The 19,564-nt window shown below is 47.4% G+C and overlaps 1 protein-coding gene across 2 annotated transcripts in view; it reads left to right on the forward strand.

Moving 5' to 3' along the window:
- The first annotated feature begins 4,908 nt into the window (after positions 1-4,908).
- MTHFD1L (methylenetetrahydrofolate dehydrogenase (NADP+ dependent) 1 like) overlaps positions 4,909-19,564 on the forward strand; it is a 185,721-nt gene continuing 171,065 nt past the window's right edge. For both annotated transcript variants that reach the window (XM_040627959.1, XM_040627960.1), the window contains exons 1-6: positions 4,909-5,132; positions 12,446-12,530; positions 13,684-13,734; positions 13,824-13,877; positions 17,181-17,305; positions 19,125-19,225. In XM_040627959.1, coding sequence (XP_040483893.1) covers positions 4,909-5,132; positions 12,446-12,530; positions 13,684-13,734; positions 13,824-13,877; positions 17,181-17,305; positions 19,125-19,225 — 640 coding nt within the window. The remainder of the gene's footprint in view (positions 5,133-12,445; positions 12,531-13,683; positions 13,735-13,823; positions 13,878-17,180; positions 17,306-19,124; positions 19,226-19,564) is intronic.

The following is a 19,564-nucleotide window of genomic DNA, read 5'->3' on the forward strand; positions in this document are numbered from 1 at the left end:
AGTCAGCCACTCAACCGGCTGAGCCACCCACGTGCCCCTGAAAATGACTCTTTGATGGGAGAGTTTAAGTTTCTTTTTGGAAGAATATTCTAAAATTCAGCACGTGCGTCATTTGACCCCTTGAGATGGAGATGATTTTACCAGCTCTGTACAGTGCCTGACAATTTGTAGGTGTTCCATAAATTTTTAATGATTGAACAAATAGAGTCAAAAACTTGCATGAGCACAAAACATGAGAAAAACATTCAAATCGGAGACACGAAAGAGGGAAGAACAACAAGGACTACGCTGCTTTTTAAAATTCACAGCAACTCCCCTCAGAAACCCAACTTCTTGGAGTTTCTACTGCGGGTCAGAGAAAAGCCCGCAGGCCCCTTTCCCGTCGCTTGGCTGATAGGATTCCAGGGAAACTCACTCTGCGTGAGATTTCCAGTCACCTTTTCAACTAAGACTCTACGTGGTCATGGGAGAGTCAGATATCAGGCCGCTCTCTAAAATTCCATTTAGACAAAACACGTTTCCCAAGAACTGGTTTTGAGGATGTTAGGACAGCAGAGAAGAACGAGAGTGCCGCTGTGGGGCTGAAGCCTGGGGAGGGAAAGGGGGAGGACCCAAATGCTGAGACGTTTTGGGGCCCAAAGACCACCTAGCCTACTTTACAATGGTGGTGCTGTGCCCAGGAGCAAAATCCACCTTATCTGAAAAACAATAAAGCTTGGTTTTCCTGACAATGGCTTAGACATGATGCATCACACAATAGGAAAAAAAGAAGCAAGCAGTTCTACTTCATTCCTTCTAAAACCATGTTTATTCAGCTGAATTTAAAAGAACAAGGCTTGGCCAGTGAGCAAATCATCTGCTCTGTGGGGCAACACAAGCTCCTAAACGTCCTATTGTTTGGATGGCAATGTATGGCTCTCCCTGCGGTCCTCATAGACCCATTCACGGCAAGACCTTGGCCCACACGCTGAGCCTCACTTGCACATTTTTTAAAAAGTTTTAACATAAAAATCCCAATTCCCAGCTTTTTTAAATGAAAAAAAAAATCTGGCCTGTTTGGGCCTGGACTCTGGCGAGGCAACTCTGCGAGATCTGAGAGAATCTAAGGGCAGAAATCACCCGAGAGCCTAGTGATTTTTCTAAACGTAGGGGAGAGTGTCCCTTTGTTCTCCGTTATAGACTCCATCAGCCAGTTTGAAGCAGCCACAGAGCACTTGCACGCAGCTGTTGTACATAGAAAGTAAAGGCTTTTTTTTTTAAAGATTTTATTTATTTATTTGAGAGAGAGCGAGAGAGAGTGAGAGAGAGGACAAGCAGGGTGAAGGGGCAGAGGGAGAAGCAGACTCCCCACCAAACAGGTAGCCCAATGTGGGACTTGATCCCCAGAGTCCGGGATCATGATCCGAGCGGAAGGCAGACGCTTAGCCCACTGAGTCACCCTAGGTGCCCCAAAGTAAAGGCTCTTAACGTAAAATTAAAAAAAGGATGACTGAGAGGTCAGTGACAACCCCCCACTCCCCCCATCCCCATCCCCATCCCGCCAACCTTCTTCCCATTCCTCCCCCCACACACAGAAGGATCTCATTACAGAGCTATTTACAAATGAATGAAAGGATATTCACAATTCACAGCAGCATTGTCACATGGAAAATGGGAAACAATACAACCAGCAACAAAGAGAGGGAAAATAAGTTATGGGCTACCCACAAAATAGATTATAATATACAACCATTATTTCAAATGCTCTCCTTTCCAACATCATTATATCAGATATATAGTAAGTGAAGAAAAGACCTTTGCAATAAAATTGCAAATGGTTGCAATTTTATAAAATAATTTCAAATAAAGAGAAAAATTATTACTTATGTTTCAGTGATAGTGTTATGAGTGATTTTATTTTTTACTTTATGCTCTTCTGTAGATTATAAATGAATCATATATATATTTTTAAAGACCACTCAGCTCAAGCATCAGATCCTTCGGTGTTGTCTGATTCTCCTCCAGAACAGTTAAACCCCAGCACTCCCAACACCTTATCTCACAAGCCTTTTTTTTTTTTTTTCTGTAACCGCTTTATTGGCATAGAATTCACATATACAATTCACCCATTTAAAGTATACAGTTCAGGGGCGCCTGGGTGACTCAGTTGAGTTGGTTAAGCGCCTGCCTTCGCATCAGGTCAGGATCCCAGGGTCCTGGAGTCGAGCCTGCGTCAGGCTCCCTGGCTTCTCCCTCTCCCTCTGCCCCTCCCAACTCATGTTCTCTTTTGCATGCTCTGCTCTCTTTCTCAAATAAATAACATTTTTTTTGGTTAAGGTTTTATTTATTTATTTGACACGGGGCGGCGGGGGGGTGGGGGAGCACGCGCGCGCGCACACAAGCACGGGGGAGGGGCAGAAGGAGGCTCCTCACGGAGCAGGGAGACTGATGTGGAACTCGATCCCAGGGTCCTGGGATCATGACCTGAGCTGAAGGCAGATGCTTAACCAACTGAGCCACCCAGGCGCCCCTAAAAAATCTTTTTTTTTTTTAAAGTGTACAATTCAATGATTTTCATAATATTCATGATTTTGTGCAACCATCACCGCCATTAATTTTAGAACATTTTCATCAACTGTACCCATTAGCCATCACCTCCCCATTCCCCCTACTCCTAGCTATAAGCAACCACTAATGTATTTTCTGTTTCTACAGATTTGCCTCTTCTGGACATTTCCTGTAATAAGGATCGTACAATACACGGTCTCCACTGTGATTTTAAATACCACTATTGTCAGCACCCGTTAGGTGGAGTAGCTAATTGTCACTACGGTTGCAGTTACTGTTGGAACTTCCTCAGAGACTGGGTAAATTTTTTTTTGAAGACTTTATTTTTTAGAGCAGTTTTAGATTCACAGCAAAATTAAGAGAAAGACGCAGAGATTTCCCATATACTCCCTATGGACTGGGGGATTTTCATCTTGCTGACCAGTGGTCCGTGTTTACTAGCATTCAGTGAATGTCTGCTAAATGAATGGCCACCAATTTATAATGAGACAAGCCTCCAAAGGGTTTTATGACTTGCCCAAGATCATCACTGGCAGCAGGTGAATGGACCACTCAAGTCTCCTTTCCAATATTCATATGCTTGTGCAAGGCCTAACTTCTGTGACTTTGTCTCCTCCTATGTAAACTGGTAGTAATACCCACCTCACAGGGTTGTGGCAATGTTAGTTATTCCTCTACCCTACAAAGTCTAATTGTGTCAAGTGAGGCCACCACCCTACAATGAAAACTGCAGAGAATAGTATAAGATTAAGAACATGACCAGGGACACCTGGGTGACTCAGTCAGTGGGGCGTCTGCCTTTGGCTCAGGTCATGATCCCAGGGTCCTGGGATGGAGCCCCTAGAGCCCTCGTTGGGCTCCCTGCTCAGCAGGAGTCTGCTTCCTCTTCTCCCTCTGCTCCTCCCCCTTCCCTCCCATGCTTATGTTCTCTCTCTCTCTCTCTCAAATAAATAAATGGGATAAAAAAAAAAAGATTAAGAACATGATCATTTTACTCAGGCAAACCTCCAGCTCTGTCAATGATACAACTGAACTCTCTGGACCCATTTCCCCCAGGTTGAAAGTCAGGAAAATATTGAACACATTAGAGACAGTCTTTGACTTACAACTGTTCAACTTAACAATTTTTCCACTTTACCATGGTGTAAAAGCAATAAGCATTCAGTAGAACTGAACTGCGACCGGATTTTTATCTTTTCCCGGGCTATCAATACACAGCAGTATATTCTCCTGATTTGGGGCAGTTTTGTAGCCAGAGGAGACCCCCAGTCAGCAACGTGGTCACAGGGGTAAACAACCCATATACTGACAACCTGTACCCATATAGACACTCTTGTTTCCACTTTCAGCACAACATTCAATAAATTACATGAGATGTTCAACACTTTATCACAAAACAGGCTTTGTGTTAGTTGGTTTTGCCCAACTATAGGCTACAGTGTTCTGAGCACGTTTAGGGTAGGCAAGGCTAACCTAGGATGTTCAGTAAATTCGGTGTATTCAGTGCATTTTCAATTTACATAGTTTCAATATAGGATCGGTTTATCAGAGGGTAACACCATCATGACTCCAGAAAGGTCTGTACATTTATTAGGATTAAATGAAATGTCACTCCGGCACTCTGTACAATGCTTAGCTACTGAAAAACCCATGTTTGTAGTTTGCAAGTTTCATTCCTACTTGGGAATTATAATCCTGATAAGATTATAAACAAAGTATCGATAATCTCGTTTTAACTGTGAAGGCAGCCGAGGTTCACAGAGATTAGCTCGCCCAAGGCTGCAAGTCAGCCTCTGAACTCCAAGATCCACACGTCCTTCACGGCTAGACCACCTCCAGCCTAAAAATCCAAGCCTGGGTATCCAAGCCTGAGGCCCGGCCAAGTGGCCTTCCGGGACGCAAACTCCCACCTGGGGCAGGGTTTTTATCAGCATCGCAGGCAGAGGGAGGACGTAGTATCTCTGGGCTGGACCAGAGCCCACCCTGATGCCCCACCCTGCTCCGATTTTATCGCCAGCCAAATTTCTAGCGGCGATGTAGTGCCAGGAAGCGGGCCTCTGACGCCCGGGCCACTAGGACCAGCCCGCGTCCCGCAGGCCCCCGCCCTCTCCACGTCACGGCCTCTAGGTGCAGTGCCCCCTAGGGGCTCCCGCCCGGCTGAGGAGGAAGGTCCTGGTCCTTCCTGCCTCTGCTGGCCCGCTACCCGCCAGCCCGTTCCCTGCCCGGCGCCCGTCCCGCCACCCTCCGAGGAAGCCCGCCGCCTCCGCCTCTCGATCTTCCGCAGCCGCATCTCCGCCTGGACGGAGGACCCGCCGCCCCTCGCTCTCGCCGCCTCGCCGGTGCCGCCTGCGCCGCCGCGCCATGAGCGCGCGCCTGCCGCTCTTTCTGCGCGGGCTCCGCCGGCCGCAGCAGCCCCCGGGCCCGCCGCTCCGCCTCCGAGCGCCCTGTCGCGCCAGCAGCGGCGGCGGCGGCGGCTGTGGCGGCGGGGAGGGCCTGCTCGGGCAGCGGCGGCTGCGGGACGCCCAAGTCGGGAGCAGCCGCGGCCAGGGCAGCCAGGCGCCCCCGGCGCGGGACTCGATCGTCAGGTGAGTATCCGGCGCTCGCCGCCGCTCCGCGGCCGGGTGGCGGCGGCCGGGGAACGCGGGAGGTGGGTGCGCCCGGAGCGCGCAGGTCTCGGTGAGGTCCTGGGGGACCCCCGCGGGCGTTTCGGCGGGCTCCGGCTCGGGAGTGCTTGGGGCGAACTTGGGGGCACCGCGGGGCGGGAGTGCGTGCGGCCGGGGCCAGGAGCCGTCCGGAGCCGGCCCAGGGCGGGGATCGCGCGGGCGCGGGCATCCCGGGGGAGGGGGGTGTGCGCGGCGTCCCTGGCCCGCGTGCCCCGCTCCACGTGCACCGCCCCGGCCGCCTCTGATGCAACGGCGCCCGGCGCGGCGGGGCAGGAAAGGGGCGGCGCGGCGGAGGGCGGGAGCGGGCAGGAGGAGGGGCGCCGGGGCGGGGCCCGGAGGGCGGGGGGCGAGATGCCGCCCGCGGCTCGGGAGGGGCGGCCTAGGCCGAGCGCCGGCGCCTACCTGCGCGGTCCTCGGCCTCGGCAGCGCCGCAGCCTCCTGCGGGTGGGAAAGCGTGCTTTCTTGAGTTACGTAATCATTTTCTGGGCGCGTTAATGTGGAGTCGGGCCCACCTGACAACCGGCAGAACGCGGCAGGGGAGTTCGGGCCCACTCGTGCCCCCCCATCGCTGTACGGGTGGGCAAGGAGTCCCCAGCGCGGCTGCGTATAGAAAGTTCTCGCCGACCCAAAGATGAACTGTGGGAGTTCTGGGTCCAGCCTTTCCCCTGCCCCCCCACCGGAGACTCCCTTTGCGCCCATCTTCACCCCACCCCCACCCCTTCTTTGCCCCTCAGTGGGAGAGAGGGCAGGAAGAGCCTTGAATGGCCCTTCCTGGAAGAGGAGTGGGTTCACTGGGGAACTAAACCTGTGGAGCGAAGCACTCAGGACAAACCTGGTGCCTGGAAAGCCCTTGCCTGCCTCCCCACCCCAAAGAGGGTTGCAGGTTCCAGGTTGCTGTGTCACTGAGTAGTGACATTCTCCATCCATTCACATCCTCTTCCTTTGTCCTTCTGTCCCTTCTTGTAAACGTAATTGCCTTTACCTCCTCTGTTTCCGAAGCCCGTTATGATGTGGCCGATGACTCTAAGGCTTCTGCGTAGTGTATCTTGTCTTCTTACTGAACGTAGGAGTTACTTCAGCCCTCTTCTGGTCTTTGGAATTTCCCCAGAGTACGGCTGAGCTCAGCTTAGCGGGTTAGGGTTTGAAGACAAGTATGGCGGGCAGACACCACCACCCACCCCATCACCCTCTTATTTCCTGGTAGCTCTTACAGCTCCCTGAAACTTTCTTGTTCGTGTATTGTCTGTCCCCCTGCCTGGAATCAAAGCTCTGTGAGGTCAGGGGCCTTGTCTCTTGTCCACTGCTAGATCCTTCGTGCTGGAAAGAGTGCCGTGTGTAGGGTGGACACTTGTGACGTAATGGGTGAGGGCATCACTCAAGATTTGAGTTCACTTGTGGATTCTATTCGTTAATGTTCTTTTCATGGCCTGACTTAGGGATGAGCAGAGTGTTCAGTAGGGGGCCTGGTCAGGATCCTGCTGGCACTGGGCAGCAGTCCCAATTCCTGCACTCCAGTGGGGGAATGGCAGTCTACCTCACAGGGTTACGGAGAGGAACGCGGGAGAGAACACGTACAAAATGCATAATCCAAGAACTGCCATAGCAACACCTCCACAGATATTGGCGATTTTCTTTTTCTTTTTCTTTTTTTTTTTTAGAGCATTCTAAGCCAGGGGTTAGCAATTCTGGCAAGGACTAGATAGTAAATAGTTTAGGTTTTGCAGGCCAATAGGCAAAATAGAAGCTATTATGTAGGTACTTTTATGGGAGAAAAATATTTTCATAGTTTTTTTATTGACAAAAGTCAATTTTATTTATGGATACTGACATTTGAATTTCATGTAATATTCATATGCTACAAAATATTATTATTTTGATTTTTCTAACCATTTAAAAATGCAAAAGCTATTCTTTTTTTTTTTTTTTAATGATTTTTTATTATATTATGTTAGTCACCATACAGTACATCCCCGGTTTCCGATGTAAGGCTCGATGATTCATTAGTTGCGTATAACACCCAGTGCACCATGCAATACGTGCCCTCCTTACTACCCATCACCGGTCTATCCCATTCCCCCACCCCCCTCCCCTCTGAGGCCCTCAGTTTGTTTCTCATAGTCCATAGTCTCTCATGCTTCATTCCCCCTTCTGATTACCCCCCCTTTCTTTATCCCTTTCTTCCCCTACCGATCTTCCTAGTTCTTGTGTTCCATAGATGAGAGAAATCATATGATAGTTGTCTTTCTCTGCTTGACTTATTTCACTTAGCATTATCTCCTCCAGTGCCGTCCATGTTGTAGCAAATGTTGAGAACTCGTTCTTTCTGATAGCTGAGTAATATTCCTGCAAAGGCTATTCTTAACCTGGTGTGCCAAAGTTTGCTGGCACTCCTGTTCTAAACTAAGAAGAGAAAGTGCTTACAATGAATTGTTGCTTCATAGGATTATGGTTAAGGGATAGGAGCTTTGCTTTGCAGTATGACTCCTGTACTTACTAGGTGTGAGAATTGGGGCAAGCTGTTTGGTCTCTGTTCATGAACAAAATGGGAACCATTATTACCAGCTTCAGAAGTTGTGGGCATCACTATACTCTGCTGATCTTAAGAGGTATATTTTTGATATCTCCAAAACTGGTCTTTTAATCGATCGTGTCTGACAGTCGTGTCTGGCCACGTGACTATTTGTCATTCCTGTACCTGTGGGAACTTGGGCCATGCATATTGTTGTAACTTAATGACCTATGTGTACCATCTAACAAAGCTTTCCTCCAAGAGATTCCCCGAGGGCTTGGAGGAAGAAGGGGAGGTGGGCTTAGCCAGAAGTCACCTAGGATAGACTTCCACAAATCTGTGTATGTTAGGTTTTTTATTTTTTTATTATTATTTTTTATTTCATGGATATATACCAGAAAAGTGAACGAATAAGCTCCCTCAAAAGCATAGTGACCTCTCATTTCCCCAAATAACCCCCAGTATTTCCATCAACAAGTCATGGAAGGGCTTTTTTAGGAAATGAAATGATTTCTGGTTGTTGTCTGACAATTGTCCATTGATACCTGGTAGAATCGCGAAAGCTGTAACGTTAAAACTTGCAGAATGGGTGTCAGGAATTTAAGGAAAACCCCAGGGACAAAAGTGACATGGTTTTTCAAAAAATGCCACATCACTAACACCCTTGATGGCACAGAGGGTGATATTGTGTGGGGGGAAGAAAAGAAACTGCCTTCAAGGACTCTTGAATCAAAAAAGTCACTCGGGGTGCTGGCTGGCTCAGTCCAAGGAGTATGTGACTCTTGATCTCGGGGTCATGAGTTCGAGCCCCACGTTGGGTATAGAGATTACTTAAATAAAAAGAAAATTTTTTTTAAAGTCACTCAGAAGAGTCATATATTGAATGTGAAGAAGTTTTAGGAATATTTCAGTTTGGTAGTTTTACTTTTTAATGCTCATATGAGTGGTTTATGGCAAACAAAAAATATCTATGTCTAAACAAGCCTTAAAAATTCTTTTAATACTTACAAAATACACAATCTGTTAAGAAAAGACTGTGCCATAGTTTAACTGCCAGCTTGGTTTTCTCTCTTCGTGGTTTGTAAAACAGCGGTATGTCTTTCATTCTCTATCTGAAATTGGATGAAACACAGCAAATAAGATTAAAGCTCCCAGATCAGGCGTGTGCATAAGTAGGAAACAGGCTAGGCTGCTTTAATAAAGATACCCCCAAGTGTTGTGGACCTTACTGTCCAGAGGGAGACAGACAGGCAAGGTGGGGTGCTCACTGCTCCAGCTCTGGGTGAAAGGCAGCTGCTCCTGTCTCCCCGCCAGCAAGAGGGAGAGGGGGCCGGGGTGCTGGTGTATGTTTCTCCCAGCTGCACATTCCTCGCCTCCTTCTGGTCAGTGCTCACAACCTTTTTGGCCCCCAGTTAGTGTCATGAGCCCATCAAGCTACAGGTGAAACGGGGAGATGTGCTCTCTAGCCGGATGCCATGTGCAACTCACGCTCCGAATTCTGTTAAAGAGGAAAATGCACAGAAGTATCCATAGGCAGTACCCATCATCCAAGCCGGCATCGGTTGTGTCAGTACTACTGTTACTATTACATTGAATGTATCCGCGAAATTACCAGTGCTGTAGGTTTATTAAACTGCTCTGTGGGGCTTTCCGCCTGGGCTATTTCTCCGAATACTGATGGCTGTCTTTGGAAGACACCGTTTTGAAAATTGTAACTCTATGTGTAACTGGTCCCTCTCTTGCCTTTGAAATCAATAAAGTGACTCTGCGTTCAGGATGTACTTAAATTGGTCGTTTTAAATAACCTTATCAGCTGGTGCCTCCGAGACTCCGCTGGCCACAGCTAGCTGCAAGGGAGACTGAGAAATGAGGTCATTATTCCAGCAGCCCTGTGCCCAGTGAACACAGTATTTCACAGCCGAAGGGAGAGCAGCGTGTCCGTGGAGTCCGTGGTAGTGTAACCGGGGTGCCGGCGTGCGAGAGCACCCGCCTCTGAAGGTCCCAAACCGACAGGTTCAGGTACTCACCGCTGACAAAAGCCAAAGGCAGAGAGACAAGAGGTGAAACAAGAAGGAAACTTGTTTCAGTGAGGCCAACACCAGGAAGACGGAACTAGCATCTCAAAGACTGTCTCCCAAGTGCTGAAAATACTTCCAGGTTTATATAAGGAAAATGGGGGGCTCAGGTTGGTGGGTACAGGCAGGTGGGCCGTAAAGGTGGGGTCATTGGCTTGGGGTCAGTCAGGGGTGGGGTCTTGCTGGCTCAGGGCAATCCTTATTGCCTGAGGGGGTAGTTTGCATTCCCCCCATCTAGGGATGCTTTGCCTTCCAAGTCTTTTGCCTGAGTGAAGAGATAAGCTGCAAGGAAGAATTTCATCAGTTAGAAAGTCAAAGGTCAAAATGGAGGTAATTGAAGTCCTTTCCAGTCTTAGATACTTTAATCTACTGGTTACATTATTACAAATTACATTATTACAAATTCTTACAATCTTCTTCAGTAGTGAGGGTCTGAATTTGAGTTGCACAGGGCAGCCCGGCTGGAGAGTCACGCATTCCTTCCAGCTGCAAGTTGACAAGGCAGCTTTTCTCCCAGGAGGGAGAAAATCTCTGATTGGAAACGTTTATGCTACTTTTTAGATTTTTTGAGCCTGGTGACTGTTTTCATGCTTGCTTCGTTTGTCCCTGTAGGAATGATGAGTAAATGAAAGAATGAAACATCACACTTACAACAAGCGGGGGCGGGGGGGGGGGATTAGCCAGCTTTATTGCGGGTGACAGGTTTGCGCTTTTATAGACGGGTTGGTGCCTTCACTTTATTGAGGGATAGTCAAGGCTGTGAGCAGTTTTTTGGGAAAACTGTTGCTGTCAAGTGAGTATGTTTTAGGTGTTCTAGGGTAGCTTTGAGTCGCAGAAAAAGACTGTACGATTGTGAGAACAGACGTATCCACCGTAGGACGTGCTTCCCAGAGGAGGCCGCTGGAGTGGGTTCGAGACTCAGTAAACTGATCGTGTTGGTCTGTAGGGGGCCGCATCCTGGCGCGTGGCTGTTCCCCTCTACCTGTGCCTCAGAGCCACCTGGCTCCCTTGTTGAAACTGAAAATGCACGTTCCTAGGCGTCACCCAGCCCTGTCGAGTCTGACCTTCTGGGCTGAGGCACAGAAACCTTGCCTCTCACCGAGCTGCCCAGGTGAGCCTCACGCACATTGCCAAGAGCCCCTTAGGGCCTACGCTCCAGTGACTTTTCCGGAACCGGGCAGAAAGAAGGACCCAACTCAGTCCACATTAGCAGTCATGAAAGGCGGGAAACGGCGTAGCACGTGGCCCTCAGCCGCACATTATTGGGCAGGAGATTTTGGTGCTCGTTTGTCAGGCAGTTTGTAAACTTTCACATAGTCTCGTTTATTCAACACAATAATACAGTTATTTCTTGGAGAGTTAAGTTGCTTCGGCCAACTCTTCAGAAACAGAACAGACGAAAATCTTCGCAGGTCACGTACAGTTGGGTGCCTGCCTGTTCTGTCTCGGGTAGCCCAGTGTCGGTGGGAAGGCTCGTCCTGGTGAGTTTCGAAGCCTTTCAGTGTCTCCTGAGCACCCCGTCCGGTACCTTCACCGGCTTCTCTGAAAACTGGGAGAGGCTGAGCAATGCCTTTGGACCCTCGGCCATTTACCGCTGATGCTGGCTGGCTGGAACTTCACCTTGCAGTTTTTGGAAGCTGTTCGGTGCATCTAAGACCCTATCAGAGACAGAAAATGAAATTTAAAGACAGTCTTAACCCGGGACCTGGATACTGCCCGGGCTGAGCCTTTTGTCTATTATGGTGAGAGGAAGAAAGCCAACTTCATATGCAGGTGAGGACCGTGTCCCAGCAGTGGTGGTGAACGAGTCTGAAATTGCTCCTCCCAGAAGCCTGCAGAAGGAACACGTGACTCGCACCACATTATCTAGGTCTGCCCTACCTGAGCAGGCACCCCTTGCCCTCCTCCCAGTGGTGCTAAGGTGGCAGTGGTACCTCCTGGGACTTCTAGGAAGTCCAGATGCAGACTTGGGTCGTGGGGAGCCCAGGGGACTGACGGGCTCTCTCTCTAGGAGGCCTTGGGAGAGTATCAAATTCGGATGCATCCCTGGTGTTTCTGTTCCCACCCCCCCTTCCCTTCCCCCACTTCCCTTTTCCAATTCCTCCCACCCCTCTACCCTTCCCCTCCCTTCCCCTCCCTTCCCCTCTGTTTTCTTCCCCTCCCACTCCCTTCACGTTCCTTTGAGTTCTGGGACCTGGGTTTTATCGTGACCCACCGTTTATCTGACAGCAAGCTCCCTCCCTGTCCCTCCACCAATGTTTGCAGTCCCCATGGGACCCCATAGGGATGGACGTGGATTGGATGTGGAGGAAGGGGATTGTTTAAAAAGAAATGCAACGTTTTTATTACAACTTGGAAAATACAAGAGAATTCACCCCTGGAAATTCATTGTTAACACCTAGTTTGCACGCCTCTGCTGATTTTTAAAATCAGATGGTCACAGTTTACTCTGTGTTGTACCTCAAGATGGTTAGCCTGCCCCTCGTCGCCACGCCTGCCCCCTCGTCTCCACGCTTCCCACGCTGGGAGCGCAGCCTTATGCCGGCTAACTATTTTCACTTGCAGTAACGCACTTTCTAGGAAAATGTGTTGGATCAGTCCTTTCTAGTCATTAACAAAGACTGTGTGTTGTCTTGTCTTTCTCAATGCAGAGAAGTCATTCAGAATTCAAAAGAGGTTCTGAGTTTATTGCAAGAAAAAAGCCCCACCTTTAAGCCGGTGCTCGCTATTATTCAGGTAAGCCGAGCCCCTGGTTGAGTGCTATGCTTTGAGGATGCCATTCAGTGTATAGGAGAATTTGTACAGAAGAACAGGGCCTTTCTTGTCCCAGAAGTGGTCTTAACAGGGAGGAGAGGGCAGAGATGAAAATACTGTCCTTTCCCTCTTCCTTTGGTCATTTCGCTTCTACCAGGTTACTGGTTAGTTACCTCCCTGCTTGAGTGGGTCTGTTGTGAGTCTCTCCTTTGGGTGTGAGTCGCTTGGAGACATCAGGAGGTAGGCACCCACATCAGTTGTGTTCCATAGGACATACTGTGTCCGTATGTGCTCAGAGACCCTCATCAGATGTGACTTGAACGTGATAAGGGGAAAGTTCCCCCCTTTGGCAGATGCTCGATGAGGCACGGTACTTAGTGCTTTTACTACGAAACCTGGTAAAGCCTGCCGTAAGCCTGAAGGGCCACACGTCAACACGTGTCAGAAAGGCTTGGCATTTCATGTACATCTCTTGGCTGCGGCCCCTTCATTCCCAACTGTAGTTGGTACTGTTTGCCGTCCTTCTTGGCACCCCCATGGGGTAACAGGTGCAGGGCAATCAGGAGGTGAGCCAAGCCGGGAAGCTCACACAGCACAGCAGCTGGGCCACCACCGTCATTTTTGGCACGCACGTAATGTGTCAGAATGGCAGCCTGGAATCCCATCAGTGCTGTGATTTTTGAGACCGTGGAGCAGTGCTCAAGTCACTTGCATTCTTGGGGGTCTGTCTGCACATCCCCTACAATGATAGGCAAGCAAGAGGGGTAGAAAGAAAAGCTATCCGAGCCTGGACCACCTGGGACTCTTCTTGCTGATAGGTTTCGAGCTACGAGCAAGTCGTCTAACCCCCTGTGTCTGGTGTCCTCATTTAGAAAGGGTGTGGCTGGGTGGCTGCACAAGGCTTAGGAGGGCTGTTACTTTTTAAAAGGAACATAATTTGAAAGCTGAGAAATTGATATATCAATAAATACCAGCTATTAGTCTCCTTCTGTGAGCAATGAGATTCTGTATTTCCTTCCCTTTCTAGTAAATTGGATAATTTATAATCACAAACTTAGTCTCCATGTTACGTTCTGTGCTTTTTCGAGCTATTTTTGTTGCTGTTACCTTCTCCTTCTTACTCCCATCTCCTCAGGCAGGTGATGATAACTTGATGCAGGAAATCAACCAGAATTTGGCGGAGGAGGTGAGGATTGTTGAATTCTACAAATTCCTCATAGTTCTTTGACCCTGCGTCCTCTCACAGTGACAGAAGAACCTGTGTTCCTTTTGCAGGCTGGTCTGAACATCACTCACATTTGCCTTCCTCCAGATAGCAGCGAAGCCGAGGTAACGACCATGGGCTCTTGAACCCAGGGTGCTTTCCTCTGTAGACGTAATATACCGGTTAGCATGTCTTAGTTGTCATTGGAAAAGATCAGCCTTGTCTTGTGGCTGAATTCTTAGAGGGAGGAGTTCACTTTTCCCTCTCGTGTAAATGCTCCTTTGTCTGTGTGTCCCTTCGTGCGTGTTTCTGTTGAAGACTTGAGCTAGACGTGGTGACTTGGGTTATGTTCTTTGACCGCAGCAGCAGCGTCTCATGGAAATTGTCTGGCTGTCGGGGTCTGGAGGACTAGTTCTGGTTTTTCTCTGTCCTGACGGGTTGTTTGTCCTTGGCCATTCCTTTGGCTTTGCTGTGTCACAGTTGCCTTATCAAGAAAATAAAGGAATAGGATGAGATCATCTTCAGTGTCCTTTCCAGGCAAATGCTGGGGGAGTAATAATTGCAAGTGTCATCTCAAGCCTGGGAGAAGCAGCCACCCCCATAAGCAGTGGTGAGGACACTGGACCACAGGCCACGCTAGCGTTTGGTCCTCATGTGGCTAGCGTTTCTTCAGACGGGCTGTGGCAGCGAAGATTTGGTTTGACTGCCAGTGGTGGAAAACCTCAAAGAACAGAATATGAAATAACACAGAAGTTTGTTTTTCTCGTACATAAGTAAAGTCTAGAAGCAGGCTGGTACGGTGACATCACAAGGTCACCAGAAACTTAGGCTCCTTCGATCTTGCTGCTCTGTCGTCTGTTTTGCTATCTCATATCCAAGATGGCAGACTCAACTGTGCACATCACATCCACATTCTAGCCAGTGTCAAATAAATCCAGACTTAGTAAGGGGAGACATAATGCAAAAGGATTGTTGCAATAGGGAGTATACTCTGAACATTAGATCTATAATCCTCTGAGAGGTAGGCAGAAGGTTTTTTCTTTTACAGGGAGGAGTAGAGAAGGCCAGAAAGAAGCCAGTGTGAGAAAGTGGGGTGGAGGGGACCTTGATGGGATAGTAGGTTAGAAAATGTTGTGCTGTGGCCAGACTCTATTCTCAGAAGGGGTTGTCTGCTAACCAAGTGAAGGGTGGGTCAACGTTTAGCAAGCTGGGGGAGGGAAGGAGACTGACATTTTCAGCATTTTGTTCAGATTGAGCAGTGGAGGCAAGAGGTTCACCTAATCGTTGAGGAGACAATGAATGGGAATTTTTAGGGTCTGTATCTGGTTCTTTGCAGAACACAGAGGATGAGGGGGATTTTTTAACCTTCCTTGTTTTCCCAGATCATGGGGCTCAGTTCAGCTCTTGTCACCAGCAAGAAAAAGGAAGAATAAGGACAAATGACAGATTCCCAGTCTCTTCCCTTCAGGAATCGTTCCTGAAAGTCACAGTTATGCTTCCATGCCATTGTCCTGAACCTAATTGCTCGGTCGCGGAGCAAGGGGAGCTGGGAAATATAGTCTTTACACCAGATGGCCTTAAACCATTTATTATAGCACCTAAGAATCAAGAGTTTATTACAAAGGAAGAAGGGAAAATGTATACGGTCAAATCGTTTCTGCCACACTGCCTTTATAATATATTACAAATATTGACACCTGTCATACCGGCATTAATAAACGCAGAGAAATTTGTTGTCCCTCTGCAGAAGGAAACCCACTGTCTGCGTGTAGGCTGCTTGCCCCTGGTACTGCTAGCCCTTCACTTTTCTTATTCCCTGACTTATTTTTTGACAGAGTCATCTATTCCCTGTTTTTCTTTGACATTCTGGTAAATGTAAATTTGTATGGTGGTGGTATTATTGTGTTGGAAAAGAGTAAGGATCTTAATTTATTAATTAAGCTTCTGTTGTTGCTTCTTCCACATCCTAGGTACAGGTAACAACAGACCCCTCACTTCATACTGGGCTCTCAGTTGATGTCACTCCCTCTGACCACCCCCAACCCGCCATTACTCTGTTAGCCCTTTACCTTGCTTAATCTGCTTTAGTTTTCTTTACCATCACTTACCATTTCCAGAGATTATACTGTCATTATTATTATTACTTTTCGTTTTCCCTCTTGTCTTCCCCACTAGAATATAAGCTCCAGGAGGGCAGGCATTTTGTTCACAACTGTATTTCCTGTCTTAGAACTGGCACAGAGCAGGTCCTCAAAACACGCAGCAACTATTGAACGAGTGAAAGTATGGTGAATAAATGAAACAAAATTTTCTTTCTGGTTTTTGTGTATCACACAGTAGTTTTCCTCTCTCACCAGGTGGAAATAACCACAGTGATTTTTGGAGACAGTGAAACAGCGGTAGTAAAGCAGTACTTCTCGCAGTGAGACCCGTATCCATGGGCTGGTATCTCTTTTACTTCTGAACGAATAATATTGTGAAGTGGAGTGAATCCATATGTTATCTCCTGGCATGAAATAGAGACAGACGGGACAGAGCATTTCTTACTGAAAGACACACCTAGCCATTCATTAGCTTTTACATTTTTACGTTACCTCCCCAAGCTGTACTGTGGTCTTCTTCAGAAATAGTGAGTTATTTTAGTGTTTCCTATAAAAAGGAGATATCTGTGGGGCGCCTGGGTGGCTCAGTCATTAAGCGGCTGCCTTTGGCTCAGGGCGTGATCCCGGCGTTCTGGGATCGAGCCCCACATCAGGCTCCTCCGCTATGAGCCTGCTTCTTCCTCTCCTGCTCCCCCTGCTTGTGTTCCCTCTCTCGCTGGCTGTCTCTATCTCTGTCAAATGAATAAATAAAAATCTTTAAAAAAAAAAAAAAAGGAGATATCTGTGCTTTGAATTTATCAATCATTAGCCTTCGGAAATGCTTTCTGGGTCCATTCAGGTCCAGGGAACACGAGGGCCTGAGTGATGGCTTCTTCGGGGTGACAGTTGGGAAGCTTTTATGGAACACGTTGTGTTTGAAACACAGGCTTGTCTGGGCCAGGTTGGAACACTTGAGATTCGTGCCTCCCGGTCTCCCTGAAAGCTGGCAGTGTGTCTCACTCAAGTATAATCGTGGGCACGGAATTGTCTTTTGCCTATCTCAGTGTTTGCTTTGGTTTTACTTTGTTCTGTTGTGGCAGGGAGTAGCACAATAAGAAAGACTGAGAAGTCACTAAAATCCAGCCGCGCTGCTTCTGAAATCTTTTATAAACATGGTGAAAGGAGAAAATAGACTTTCTTCATTCTGCTTTACAGCCAGTCTTCAACAGGGAGTGAAAAAGAAATGATAACAGATGCATTTTTATGACTCTATTTTTTTTATATAAAGCTTCTTTTGCTGGGTCTTATTTTTGTAGAACTGATTTTAGGGTTTTTTTCCCTCTGTAGATTATAGATGAAATCCTGAAGATTAATGAAGACACCAGAGTACATGGCCTTGCCCTTCAGATCTCCGAGAACTCGTTTAGTAACAAAGTCCTCAATGCCTTGAAACCAGAAAAAGATGTGGATGGGTGAGGAAATACAAAAGAAAACAATCAAGTCTTATCGCTATACGAGCTTTTCTACCGTGACCTTTTTTTCCTTTTAGTTCCACTGTTTCAACTGTGTCCGTAATTAAGAGTGGAAGAAATCCTTTAACTATTTCAGGAATTTGAGGGCTTATTAAATTCTGTTACATACTGTAAGAAAGTTACATATCTTAGAATAGGCACTTGGCCTTTCATAGGGCTTGGGTGCCATTCTGGAAACAACGTCCTTCATACCATGACATTCATTTCATGACCTCCTGTCTGACTTAGAGAGTCCTTGGCCAGCCTTCCTCTTCTAAATAAGCTTTTCCTTGAAAATCCTGCCAGACCAAAGAAACAACCTGGAGTCCTGAGTCACCAGCAGTACCCTATGCTTCCTTAGTCCCAGGCCAGTTGTGGAAAGCAAAATAAGCACTTTTATTCATAATACAAGTTTTTATTTGAAATGAGAGGGAAAAGCTACAAATATGCGGTGCGCTAATATTTGTCTTTGACTCATGTCCTGGCATGACATCCGCTTGATGAAAGGAGGAGTACTGCCCATCCACGTGGGCGATCAGGACTTTTCTTGGGGGTTTAAAAACCTTATATTCCTACGTGGAAATAGGAAGTGTTTGTACTGCGGCGAAAAAGAATATCATGTATTTAGCGTTACAAGGTTGTAAGCAAATTTAAAAATTAGACTCCCAATCCAGTATGTCTCGTGGGAGCTTGATTGAAAGGCTGCTGCCTCCCAGACACACCCAGGCTCCTTCGTTCCTCTAGCCTCTGTGGGCACTCAGACCGAGGATAGACCCCAACGCAGGTTGGAAAGTTGTCATGAAAATCTCTGATCCTGTGCTAGACTAACCAGAAGGGAGAAGAAGCCCTTGTCAATGAGAAACCATCCAGAATGTGGTGTCAGAGTGTAATTTCAAATCTTTGGTGAAAAGAGAGAACTATGAAAACTTTTCTGTGTCTCCATTTTGTTACTAACTTGTATTGAGACCATCGGTTTCAGCCAGATAGTTAGGGACCATATAGTCCTGAATTTGAATGAGGAAGAGCATAGACGCCATTCAAAGGACATGGTTGCTCAGATTTTATTTCTTAATTTCCCAAGGAGGTAAGTACTGATGTTAAATGGGGATCAGACTTGTGAATCCCGTGTTTTGCTAAGTCACCCCAGATTTCTAGGATTGGTCCTGGATTTTTTTTTTTTTTTTAAAGATTTTATTTATTTATTCGACAGAGACAGAGACAGCCATCGAGAGAGGGAACACAGCAGGGGGAGTGGGAGAGGAAGAAGCAGGCTCATAGCGGAGGAGCCTGATGTGGGGCTCGATCCCATAACACCGGGATCACGCCCCGAGCTGAAGGCGACGCCCAACCGCTGTGCCACCCAGGCGCCCCGGTCCTGGATTTTGATACTGATTGAGATATAAATTCCCTCTAGGAGAAAGTGGGCTCAGCTGCATGACAATGGTGTTGCGCACTTCAGGGACACCATTCCACGGAGTGCATTGAACAGAGCTCCCCACAGCTGTGCACAGCGAGGCCTTGCACGGCCTGCTGCCGTGGTCCTGCTGTGCAGGCAGGTTGGCCCAACCCCCAGGGGCCACTGCACAGTGTCCCAGGGGACAGCTCTAAGAAGCTAGTGGCCTTCGTTACTGTCTACTCTTTAATTTATATTTAATGATTTATTATATCCTGTCTATCCAACAATCATGTGGATATTGTTTGGGATTAATACGTGTGAGTTACAGATGAGTGAGCTTTGACCAAGTTTTGACTTAAAATTTTCCTTTTTTTCCAAATTCAGAGTAACAGACATAAACCTGGGGAGGCTGGTCCGTGGGGATGCCCATGAATGTTATGTCTCACCTGTGGCCAGAGCTGTAATTGAACTTCTTGAAAAGTCAGGTATGATTGCTCCTTCAGAAATGCTGTGATTTTCTCTTTTTTGGGAGTTACTTGATTTTTTAATAAGGATTTCTTTCCGGAAGATTCTAATTGAAACATGGACGTGATATTCTATGTTGGCTCTTTTTCTCATCTTCTAGGAGATACAAATGACTATGACAAACTTTTCTAACAAGATTAACTGTATTACAGTTTTGAAAAGAAACTGGTCAAGATGAGTGGCCTGTTGTGAACAAAGGCTTGGCTTCTGTCATGAAACACTCAAAATAACAATGAAAAACGTTCAAGCTTCAACTTCTCAAATCTGTCAATATGTAAACTTAAATAAAACTTATATTT

The sequence above is a fragment of the Ursus maritimus genome, unplaced genomic scaffold, assembly GCF_017311325.1.
Source record: "Ursus maritimus isolate PB19 unplaced genomic scaffold, ASM1731132v1 scaffold_13, whole genome shotgun sequence".
Taxonomy (NCBI): Eukaryota; Metazoa; Chordata; class Mammalia; order Carnivora; family Ursidae; genus Ursus; species Ursus maritimus.